General features: G+C 31.0%; 2 protein-coding genes across 3 annotated transcripts in view; one reads left to right on the top strand and one right to left on the bottom strand.

The window, feature by feature from the left end:
- The window catches only part of LOC137919627 (probable Rho GTPase-activating protein CG5521), a 31,155-nt gene extending 28,454 nt beyond the window's left edge, over positions 1-2,701 (bottom strand). Inside the window, exons 1-6 of one of the 2 annotated variants that reach the window (XM_068762740.1) lie at positions 2,493-2,701; positions 2,093-2,203; positions 1,812-1,829; positions 1,244-1,415; positions 580-1,160; positions 39-329 (exon numbers count right to left, since the gene is read on the bottom strand). In XM_068762740.1, the coding sequence (XP_068618841.1) occupies positions 39-329; positions 580-1,160; positions 1,244-1,415; positions 1,812-1,829; positions 2,093-2,203; positions 2,493-2,598 (1,279 nt within the window). In that variant the 5' untranslated portion in view covers positions 2,599-2,701. The remainder of the gene's footprint in view (positions 1-38; positions 330-579; positions 1,161-1,243; positions 1,416-1,811; positions 1,830-2,092; positions 2,204-2,492) is intronic. The other variant, XM_068762741.1, reaches the window with a different exon arrangement.
- A 1,205-nt stretch (positions 2,702-3,906) lies between these two features.
- On the top strand, positions 3,907-9,815 carry LOC137919921 (uncharacterized). Its single transcript, XM_068763142.1, has 3 exons — positions 3,907-4,178; positions 7,113-7,209; positions 9,256-9,815. Exons 1-3 carry the CDS (start codon positions 4,041-4,043, stop codon positions 9,621-9,623), a joined length of 603 nt encoding a protein of 200 aa, XP_068619243.1. The 5' UTR covers positions 3,907-4,040; the 3' UTR covers positions 9,624-9,815.
- The last annotated feature ends 2,667 nt before the right edge of the window (positions 9,816-12,482 follow it).

Below are 12,482 nucleotides of genomic sequence, written 5' to 3'. Positions count from 1 at the left end.
CTTTGAATTTACAGTTACAATAATTGTTCATAACAAACCTGACTCTAAGCTAGGATGAGGTGTGTTAGAAGTAGAGTCATGTGAAGATGCTCTGCTAGAATCTGATGGTTGTCCGACGGTAAATGATGTTTCTTCTTCATGATGTAGAGATGTAGCAGGTGTTGGGGTGCCAGAATGGGGTAGATGAGACCCTGTACTTGTCATTGACGATGGTTGTCCTTCACTGCCTTGTCGCTTCACAAAATTAGCATAGCTTGCTACCCATTTAATTAAAGTCACTCGGCAAATAACATAATCATCTTCTAAAATATTATGCTGAACTGGTAATTCTAAAAATATTTAATATTAATTAGTTTATATCCCACAAAAAGATTAAAAATTTATTAGTCTGCACATATTACAAAAAGGCATGAGATGACTATACCTTATTGATTCTTATAAACAAAAATTGAAATGTGTTTGATATATTTACAAACAAGTGCCTTTCACAATTTAACAATATAAAAATGAATATATGCCTGCAATATACTATCAAGTTTATAAATAGTTGGCAACTTAAAAAAAAAAAAAAAAACTTACCTAAATTAGGTTTGTAAAGTGAATTTTTGTGGTTGAATTGTGGACAAATAATTGGCAAATAATACATTTTAAATTTCTCCAGTAAAAATGCAAAGCATCTCATAGCTTTTGCATGTGATCTATCCCTCCAGTTTACTTTTGTAACCGATGTGGCCATGCCATCAAGAAGTATTTCAAAGAAATACCTAGTTTCATTATCAATTGTCCTCTCATTAGCACTAGCTGGCAAAAGAGGCTGTATCTCGACACTCTGAACAGGGTTTAGGGCATTTGTGTCATGAAAGATGGAAGCCGAAACATTTGCCAATTTTCCCATTATGCCGACAGGAGTATGTTCCACAACAACCTTTTTCACATTTTCAGAAGCAGAATTGAAGTTTGGATGCTGCATAATATCCTCCATTTTAAAGTCATTTGATTCACCAGATATGTTTGTTACCAAATCAAAAGATTTTGTTTTAAATGGTGATCCAATTTGCTGTGTTGGTGACTCAGGCATACCTGGTACCAAACTAGCAAACATTCTATGTACTTCATGTGGAGCATTATCTCCAAGTGCTTGATACCAAAGAAGAAAAAATCTAAAAGACATTATATATATTCACAAATAATTAGTTATAATAAATTTTCTTAAATTAATATAATGCAGTTGATTTGTATATACCTAACTGCTTCTGCTCGAAGTTTTTGTGAATTTCCACTATGTAATAGTTTGGAAAAAATCCTTGTCAAAGAATGCAACTGCCACCTCTTACCAAGTAATTCTGGCAAAAGACATAGGACCTTTTCCAGTAATGATAGGGCTCCTTCCAATTCTTCCCTGCCAGCTTTGTGAACTTTAACATAAAAAATTTATAGTGTCATATTTGCATAATTAATTATTGATGTTCCATTAAATAGTGATTAGTAGGTTCAAACAAAGCTGAAATAAAAAGCATTAAAAACCCAAGAAAATTTCAAGCCATGTTGTAATGTTGAATTTGTATTTGTAAAGTTATTTAAGAATCTGATTGAAAAGCCCTTACAATTGCATGTTCTTAATAAACATCGCCAAAAATAAATATTAAGCAAACTATTGATGAAAATTTTGTGATGAATAATTTAAGTTTTTGTTAAAGTATTTAAAAAAAGCAAAACTTAAAAATGCTTGATAGAGTACTATGACACCAAGTGTAATTAATTTGAATGATGACTTAAGTATTTGAGTAATCCTCAATATCATCAAAACTCACCGAGATGGAATGGAAGTTCTGTGTCACCAAAACAAAAATAAGTTAGTTATTTACATATTATTGAAAGAATTTAGAAATTTAAAACAATTTTTATCTCTAGAGACGAAACATCAGATATTATTTTTTTTAACCTTTTTAATAATATTAAAATATAAATTTATTAGTGTACTAAATTCCTAATGAGTAGGTTCAATTACATACGTAAACATAGTATATTACATGTTATCTTGCAAATATGCCCTAACAATTTTAAAATAAAACACATTTAATTAGATTTTTACCTCTTTGTCGCAAATTATTTTCTGCCAAAATAAAGTTATCATACAATATAAAATAAACATGGCTAAAGTTGGCTTCAAAGTATGTTTTAGCTTCATCAACGTCGAAATGTTCTGAAAAAATATTTACATATAAGTACATATGAGAGTATATTGTAATATGACATTGGCAGATTAATTAAAACCTGATTATGTTATAGCACATTTTTATAATATTTATTAGAAAAACTCACTTCGGTGAATAACAAATACGCGTAGATGAAACAAATACAGTTATTCACAACTAATTAGCATGTTTAGAAAGATACGTCAAAGGCGTTTCTTGTTTAACAAATTAGCTGCATATTTGTAAAAAGAAAGACTAAATTTAATATAAAAGAGAAGATGAATGTTATTTATTTACCCAAAACGATTTTAAGGTGCTTCAATCGGGTTGTCGAATCCTTTTTAGAATCCTGTATTTTAACGGTGGATTTTTTGACATCTTGATTAGATTTTTTAGTAAACATATCGTTGATAGTATTAAAAACCTACACAGTAGTATTTTTTCATTCTTAGTATTATAAATAACATATATTTTTACATTGTTTTCATGAGTCTTCACTGCACTTATCACTCATCTGTAATTTGAGTTTTCACTCACAAAAGTCATTTCTAAGTTGACGTAAGCCGTGTTTAGTTTTCTCTTTAGAGTCAAAAGTCAGTTATTTAATGCCAACGGTTATAATGAAGAAATAAATGATTTCTTTTAAATCAAGATTATTATTGTCAAATTTTAGACGTACTATTAGAAAATGTTACTTATTACACATTCACATTTATTTACAGAATTCAACATTGATTCATGTTAATATTTTCTTATAAAACAAAAAACATTATATTAAAGTACTTTTGCTATTAAATACTTTGTAAATTATAATAATAATATATGATATCACAGAATAATTACACAATGTGAAACAATTATACGATTAAAATTTGCTTTAAGTTACCTAAAATATGTTTACCTAAATTTTTTTTTACATTTTGTGAATAAAATAAAATAAATGTATGACTAAAAGGCGCTTGATGCATGTAAGGCTTATGTCCAGCAAAGCTCCAGTACGGCTGAAATGATAAAGATCATGATGATGTACTAAAATGTAAGAACACTAGGGATTTGCAATAACTAAGCTAGTTGCGGTAAAACAATAGAAATGAAATTATAAAATGAAACAGCATCGACGTTCTCCAAAGTTTAAAGATAATATTAAACCACTTCAATAACACTAATCTATACTTAATAGATTCGTAAATGAAATTATTATGTTATAAAATAACAAAACAAGTAGAGCATTTTTGTAACGTCAATGACTAGTTTTGCTTTGATTGGAAATAGTTCTGCCCAGGCTATTGAAAGATAAAATGATGCACTTACGTGTAACGTACATTTTACTTCTAATAAGACAAATAATAAAAAGGAATAAGAAACAAAAGTTAAACAAAATTTTTATAAGAAATATTCTTGAAGTAGCAAATGTGTTTAATCATTCGCTAATTCACTTTATTTATACATACAAATGTTATTTAAAACATTTTATATACATATATACACATATATATATGTACATAGAATCATATATGTATAAATGAATATATAAGTTTCGGTACAATCCCGTTTTCATACTTCAAATGTTGATGAAGTTTTATTTGTACAGACATAGTAAATCAACATACGTAAATAGTAAAATGCGATCTCCAGTCTCGTTGGATTCGCCGCTTATTGGTAATTTATAAAACTTGATTGCAAACCATCAAACCGCAGTCGTTCACAAGTTCTTCATTTATACACCCGTATCCGTTATGCGTTATTAAAATTTGTCATTAATAAATAGTGATATTTAATTATCAATTTTTAGTAAATGGTGTTTATATTAAAATTTTAATTATTTAATATTGTAATTATTTGAAAATGTGTCGTTATAATATAATTTTGTTATTATGTTTTGTAATATTCATAAACGTAACGAAGGGACAAAAAATGATCAGCATGATGAATGATGCCATCGGGTTTCCTGAGAGTGATGAAAACACTATAAATGCAAACAAGGTTAGTTTATATGAAAACCATATTTGGGTTTATAATATCAATATTACAATTTATATATTACGGTACTATTGTAATGGATCGAAAGTTATTGTTTTAATTATCGTTAATAAAAATATATAAATGAAATAATCATCGCCTTTGAAAACTTTTATGTTTAAGTCAAATCCCGTGATACATATACATGATAGATTAGTGATTGCAAGTTTTGTATATCCAAAATGTATTATCTTAATTAAAATGTAACCCATAGAAGGGAGTAAAACATAATTACAGGTGTATTGTCGTCTAACGTCTAACGTCTTAAATATTTTATTTTATAACACACAAATACCACAAATAATTACGGATATTGTTTATTATCAGATCATATAAAATAATTAACATTAGATGTGAAATACATTCGGTTAAATCTAAAATTTATCGTAAGAATGTCATTAGAAAGTGGACTGTGTGTAAAAATAACATTTATAATTGAATTATAATTGTGTAGATATTAGTATCAAACTATTCTGACCCGTCGTCGTTTTCGCTACGATTCTGTTAAATCATAAACTGGTTTACGATTTTTTTTTTATTTTAAACTTAGACAAAATGTTTCGTTATGGGTAAAAACGCGATAACACGGCTATATGTTCTGTTTTAGTAAGGAATGTAAATTGTTAAAATATAGTTTTTTATTATTAAATAATGCACACCAGAAGCAGTTGCATTAAAATAGTAGTAGGTACTGTTATCTGTTATATGATTAAAGTGTGTATAATATTTACAATATAAGTAGTTCCTATGCGGTTTAAATGAATATTTAAGACTTTTTTTAAAAGTTTATTTACATTTAACTATAGTACGTAGGTGACCTTTTGTTCGACGATTTTTGCGATCTAGTAGATAGTGATATTATGCCGTTGTGTTAGACTTGTAGTCAAAGACACTCGACAATTAGTTTAGACAGGTATGTCTAGATGTTGAACTGACACTATATATAGAATTCTGAAGAGACGGGATTAGAGCTATATGGGGGATATATTATTAATTAACTGCCTAACTCTTTTTGCTAAAGGTCAATGTGTGTGGTATAGCGTTATCTCGACGAAAGACCACGGACTGGTAATATTTAAGATATTATATGTAGTATCCAATACGGTAGCTCCATTTTTAAAAGAATGAAATTAATGAGACTTAATAGTTCATATTACAAAGTAATGAGATTTTAATAAAAAATACATGAAATCGTATAACATCGTATGTTTCCTTATAGAGGACGCTCTGCTGATTTATTTAATAATAATTACCTTGCGTTTGTTGTAGTCGATTTCTGAAACTTTGTTTTTTATTCACAACGAGTAATTACTGTTAAGGTTGTTGGTATTTACATATTCCGAGGATTGGAGTCAGTGCCCACTGATGGTGCTTAGATTAAATCTTGTTTGTTGTAAGTGAGCAATAAGGTTCTCCGCCGGTACATAGATTTATTATTACCGGATTAAGATGTCACCAAGTTATTAGCTCGCTTGGGAGTGACTCCCATTGGAGTGACTTCGCCCAAGAGCTCCCAAGATGGAATCTCGGCTCGATCGGTTGTTATTGACTGGCTACCATTACCATTTCTTAAAGCGTTGAAGCTGTGAGATTTAGCACAAGGAACTCCAGTAACTTTCATACCGATTATTTGGGTAAAACTTGCCTAGTATGTGGCAGCATCTGCTGTAAATTTGTGGTCGTTTTCGCTGCCGAGGTGTGACCTTGTCCGTCTAATAATTGATTTGGAGGAATCTGATACTAGTTTAAGGAATTGAACAATAGTTGGTAGCTGTTAAAGAGCCACATGCAAATCTTTATTACTAAGGTACCACGGTGTGCCTGTAGCCCTACCTATAATTATTTTGTACGATCAGAAGTCAACGATTTCCAAATGTGCATGGAAATACGCTAGCCTAGAATTTGAATACATTTCGTGTGACTGATTTTCAGCGCGATTTTGTGTAATAAAAAGGCGTTTTTTTCAAAAAACTATGTTTTAAAGACATGCAAATTTGTCGTCTATAGATAAGTCGTGTCAGAAAAATATGAAAATATTTTGTCATGATATATATATATATATATATATATATATATATATATATATATACACATATACATATATATATATACATATATATATATATATATATATATATATGTATATATCATGGGAAAATATTATTAAAATAATATATTAAAATATACTATATATATATTTATGCACACGAGTTTAAACTTGAGAAATCAATCTGTCGATAATTGTACACATATACACTTTATTTATTTTATTCTTTAAAAGTAGAAGTAACTGTCAAGTATTTGTATTTCTACATAATCACTTAGAGATTGCAAAATGAAATCAAGTAACGTTTATCTCAATTGTGTAATTCTATTCAAGTATTATACTACAAAGGTTTATCCTTTAGGTTATCGCGATATTGCTCAATAATGTTTGAACTAAATATTATAATGTTCATACATTGCTATATGCCCCGGTTTCTATAGTCATAACCATTTCCATTTATGGATTTCCACAGCAGGACAAAGGTATTTTTAAGGAATTCCAAAATATGCGGTTTTGTTTCGATTGAGAAGTGACGCAGTGATTCGTTAATCAGGATTCTCAATAGATACTATTTAAAATAACAATTAAATATTATTTTGTGAGTAAATAAGAAAAATAAAGCAGTTGTAAGTTAGTTTTGGCATTTAATATTTAGTGCTAAAAACGGTTATTTTTATAATTTCACTAATATTGTTTTTATATTATACTTATGTTTTTTTTTAAATATTATATAACATTTTGATATAATGTTGCTTCGATTTAAGATACATATTCGTGCCATAATTTCAAACTTAACATGTAATTATTTCTTATTTTGTGAAAATTGATAATATGAATTTATTTGTTCACAGAACCGACAACCTATTTATATTCCATCCGTATGTCCGGTGAACGAGTTGTATTATCCTGGTAATCAAAAGTACGACTGGATCTGCGACTGCCGACCAGGTAAAGCTAAATATTTAACCAAACCCTTTTTTACAATCATTACATCAATTAAATATTTCATGTTAATTTTTACATTTATTTATTAAAATGTCCTCGAAAACGGGATATGGACAATAGTTCATCTTTGGCAATGAAACGTCGAAAAAAAAAAATCACACTTCACAGACTACCGGACCTGATATGTTGCCGACAGACTAGACCGGCGTGACATTTGGCCACCGGGAAAAAAATAAAGGGACATTCGGACTACTGCCATCTGTGATAATATTTATATATGAAAGTATGTTTGTTAATTTTTTTACATGTGTAATGTTTTAACCATTCATATGGAGTTTATAACAGGAAAGAATAGTAAGAAACTTTAAATAAAGAATTATGGATGTGTAGTAAAAAAAAGAAATCTAATATACGTTGTAACCTTAAGAGTGGAGTGTTGGGTGCGAGGAAACGTAAACTATATGAATTTTTTATATACCAATGATCATTCTCATTCCCTGTAGATGTATAAGAAGTTTTGAGAGTAGAGAATATTAAGTGAAGAAAGAGGTTCTTTAGCTTAATTGAAAGATTGTTGTGTGAAATAAACCGTGTTCATACAGAATGCTATTACGGGATGCTTGTATTTCTATCTGTCTATGGTGTCGACGGATTTTTGTACTGTTAGCTCTGGTGGCTTTTACAGTTACAACGAATTTCAATTAAAGGAACAGAAGGACATTGCAAACTTATTTTTATAGAGATACATAGCTATTTCTACACCTGCGGGAAAAATATCAGGAAGTCTTCTCGTAGTTGCGCGGCGCATGAGTACTGTTGCACTTTAAGCGTCACACAAAGGCCATAGTCTGTCATAAAGACGATAGCAACAAAATAATAATAATAATAAAATATTATAAAAAAAATTGTTCGAAGTGTGATAAAATGAAAAAAAGGAAATACATAAATTTATTTTTAAAATTTAGGTAAGGTTGTGTATAGTTTTAAATAACTCTTTTCGTTAGGTTATAAATATACTGTTATCATTAGGCATCACGTCGCTGCTGGCGTCCAGCGATTTCCCGTTACCTTCACTATATCGTCGGTTCACTTATTAGGAGAGAGCCTACCCATGCTACACCTGCCAGCTCATATTCAGCACTCGAAAACCTTTCAGCCCGACGGCGATCGATTGCACAAGCGATGCGCTCCTCTCACTGCTATTTCAGAGAGGTAATTCATCGTGCCAAATTGTGAATCTGGTTCTTCTACGGATCTGCTTATTTATGTTTCGATGAAAGAAATAGAGAGCCATTCCTCTCCGTGTTACTTTGAGAGAAAAACAACAAGTATGCTTACCAATGCAGTACAAACCACCGCAACACAAACACCTAACGATTGCAGACAGGCTTAGTGTTATTTTGTCAACTCAACTTTACCTATGTCTAAATATAACTCTCTTGATAACTTTTATCAATCATCTATGCCAAATCATACCTTTTTTTTACCACGGTGGCGATCTTTACGGAAGGTCTAGGCGAAGAAGAACCATCTCTGCTACAAAAAAATCATAATATGTTTGTTACTGTTATTATAAATATAATCTTAAATAAGTTATTTAATACGTTTTCAGTCGTCACTTCGATCTAACGCGTATTGGCCGAATGTCCGTCTGTATGCTTTCTGAGTAACTCCCAGACTATATTCCAACCTGGATAAGGTCAAGAGTTTACGCAGCAAAGCAAAGTTTAATAATAAGAATCAAGCTAGAAATTGAAGGATTTATGCTTGATATAAGGAGACAGTTCATCATTAGTTACTGAGTAAATATTGGGAGAGCTTGAATGGAAAATGTTAGTGCATCCAAAATAAACACGTGTTCACTTTTTTATGTACAACTTACAATTTCTTCATAAATGTAAAAAAGTATACATAAATTATAATAAACAACTTGGACATTTATACAAATATTAAAGTAATATTTTTCGTATCCTTAGTTGTTTTTAAAATGATCTTGTCGGAAATTTATTTTATAAAGAACTTGATGTTAATATTTTATATTTTTTACAGGGTACTTGTATCACCCCGCCACAGATACTTGCTGGCTGGCTTATCAGCGTGGCCCGTGTCCTGAGGGTCAATACCTTGTGCTGCCGAAATCTTCAGTAATACCTGTATGCGAAAATAATCCGTGTGCTAAAGACAATTTAGTTGAATGGAAAGGAAAATGTGAGGCACTGGGGTCTAGCGCCCCCTGCGGTGTAACGTATCCTGCCAGCGCGCTGTGGGTGAATGCCACCACAGTTACCGTGGAATGTGTTAAAGTCTACATAGAATCCAGATTTTCAACTTTTGATACTGAAGTATTATCAACCCTATGTCTCCCAGGGTGCAAGAGAAGAATTAATAACAAATGCATGCCAGATCCTAGACAATGACAAGTGTTATAGATGTAAATAATTTGCTATGGAAGACATATGACATATTTATATAACCTATATGACCGGCATCATCGACTTTATTTTGAATATTCTTAACCACCTCTGTTACTTATACTTTTAATGTGTTCAAATATGTGTATTATTAAGTTTATGTATACAGTAGGATTTTAAAAACAAAATGTAACGAGAACTCAAAAAAATATTTAAAAAACCTGCTTTTGTATTTTATTTACAAACCTTACGCGGCACTGCGAGTTTTTAATATTGAATGATCTAAAAAGGAGACTTCAATGAATATTTTTTTAACATATATGGTTCTACAATTAAGATAGCAAGTTGCTTTCACATATAGTACATAAATATATAAATAGGTTTCTATCATTATTCTTCTTTCGTCGGTTTAGCTTCATAGATTGCCTGCTACTAAAATCCCTTAGAGTTGGAGAGTTTCATCCTTTTTCATTGTATTCTAAGCTTGAAATGTTTTCAACGTATATATCGAATTTTTGCACCCCATGTAATGTTAACATAATTTTTAATTGAATTTCGCAACAGTTTTACTGTTTTTTTTATCATGGCGAGCATTACCACGCAATGTAATCCAAATTTTCACATTAACCAAGTAATTGGTATTAGTAGGTGTAGTAGTATGTACATTTTAGACCATAAACCATGTTATGCAATTTTGAGAAGGTTGTTATAACCTTGCTTTGCTATTAAATTTTTGTAGCCTCATCCATGGGTATAAAGTAATTACTTGTTTGAGCGAGTAAAACTTGTTTGACGGTGGTAACGATATTCCAATATTCCCCATTTTCGGTGACGCGGATGTTTTTCTCAAACGCCGTCTCGGCATACTGAGTGCTGCGGCTGTTGGAGCTAGACAGGCTTCAGGTCCAAATGGTAATGGGGCACGAGGGATTTGCTGAATACCTGCAAAGGTTTAAACTCAAGAAAAATCCTACGTGTCGTGTCCTTAGTGACCTTGCGGTGGACCAGATCGTGATGATCGTGACCACCTACTCACCGGTTGTCCGGTATTTGATGCGCTGAGGGTAGAATATCAGTCTCGATTGCAGCATAGGATCAGTAAAGATACCATCGCCTTGCCGGTGGACAGCCAAGATAGCTGTCGGACCTTTCTAGGTTACTGCAGATGGGTTATAGAAAAAGTACAAAGAGAATTAAATAGACTGAGTATAACAAAAAATATATAGAATCGAATCGTGGCACCTGTAGTTATTCGTTAACAGAAGGCGACCTGTGGCGAGGTACGAAAGGAACACAAAGAATGAAATGGAATGCCTGAATTTGTGACAAACAAAAGAGGAATGAATGGATATTTGAATGGAAAGAAGAAGTGTATGGAAATAAGAAATTTAAGTAAATTATGATCGTAACTGTTATCCTTGTATAACCAGGATAGGTAATGATTAAAAAATATATTCCTCATAATTTTTTGTCATTGACAAATATTATGTGTCCGGTAATATTTATAGCTTCAACGGGAGTGAGGACGTAGATTTCTGAAGATGCCTAATCTAGAATTTTTTACAGTAAAAAGCTTGTGAACTTACTTAGTGGACTTCCTTCAACCTTGCCGCTCATAATGAACTATTTAAATTTAAAATACATTGTTATTTATTATTACAGTATGTTGTCCACTTTTGGCTATAGCGCTCCTACATAGATTTCCAATAGCTGGTAGAACTCAATCAACGGCATCAGTTCTACGCTATGAAGCCTGCCTACTGTCGGTTATTTTCGTTCCTCTACGTATTTTTTCATTCCTGATTCGATCTCGTGAAGGAACCTATGCATAGCCCTCCTTATGGCTCGCTGAGCGATTGTCAGCTTGCCAATAAGGCCTGAATTAAGACCATGTTTGTAATTTTATCGTGTACGTAAAAGATATAGAAATATAAAAATTCACCCGTATATAGCATCTGAAAGCGTCGTATCTCGTAACCATAGTAACCTGCCACCTGTATACGATCCGCGACGATAAAATGTTATATTTATTGTTCGTTTTATATTTTTAAAAATATAGTAACCAATGCGGTATTTTTATAAGAATATTCCTGAATGAATCACAGTTCACAGTTAATATATATATCAAAGTGCCAAATAAATTAATAATTTAAGTGTTAGTTGGGTTTATCGAAAGTGTATAAATGAAAGAGAGTTGGACTAAATGCTTAGGTTACAACGCATAGGTAAGTATTTACTCCCCGATTATTATGAATAATTGAAATGAACTTTTATCCAACTATAGTTGTGGTTGCAAAACTTTTATCTAAATTTAGTTATGAATATTAGATAAATAATTTTTTTCATTGCTTATTGATGTTTAAAGATATTTCTTGTTTATTTGTAATAAAAAATATAAAGAAGTTCCGGTTACCCAGTTGAGTTATTGTGTGAATATTGTGAATAGTCGAAATTACCCCTATGATTACAATTTTGATTGGTTATTAAGTGTAAAAGCTTAAAAGGTGTGAATGAATACATTTGTTGTCAATTAATGTATAGTACACCCGATCTAAAAGTTAATAGTGTCAGAAATAATAAATAAAAATAATGATAGTATAGTACATATTCAAATTCATTATTGTTTACTGTCTGTCCCTGCAGACTTTGTAGTACCAGAAGTTATTAGCCTGTTACATTCCAATAGAAATATTTCATATTTCAGAGTAATTATTTAAATATGGTGATATGAAATAGATGTAAAATGTTTAAATCTTTTTTCACCCATAGCTTTTACATCTATGAATTAACACCCTGTATAACCTTTCGCGCATCCTCGAATAGGAATAGTAAATGTGTTTCTATTGATAGATGAAGCAAAGTCCC

The sequence above is a fragment of the Battus philenor genome, unplaced genomic scaffold, assembly GCF_028537555.1.
Source record: "Battus philenor isolate CCGP_79_NKW_IND1 unplaced genomic scaffold, ilBatPhil1.0.hap1 SCAF_17, whole genome shotgun sequence".
NCBI classification, from domain to species: domain Eukaryota; kingdom Metazoa; phylum Arthropoda; class Insecta; order Lepidoptera; family Papilionidae; genus Battus; species Battus philenor.
This window is presented reverse-complemented; position numbering and strand designations above follow the sequence as displayed.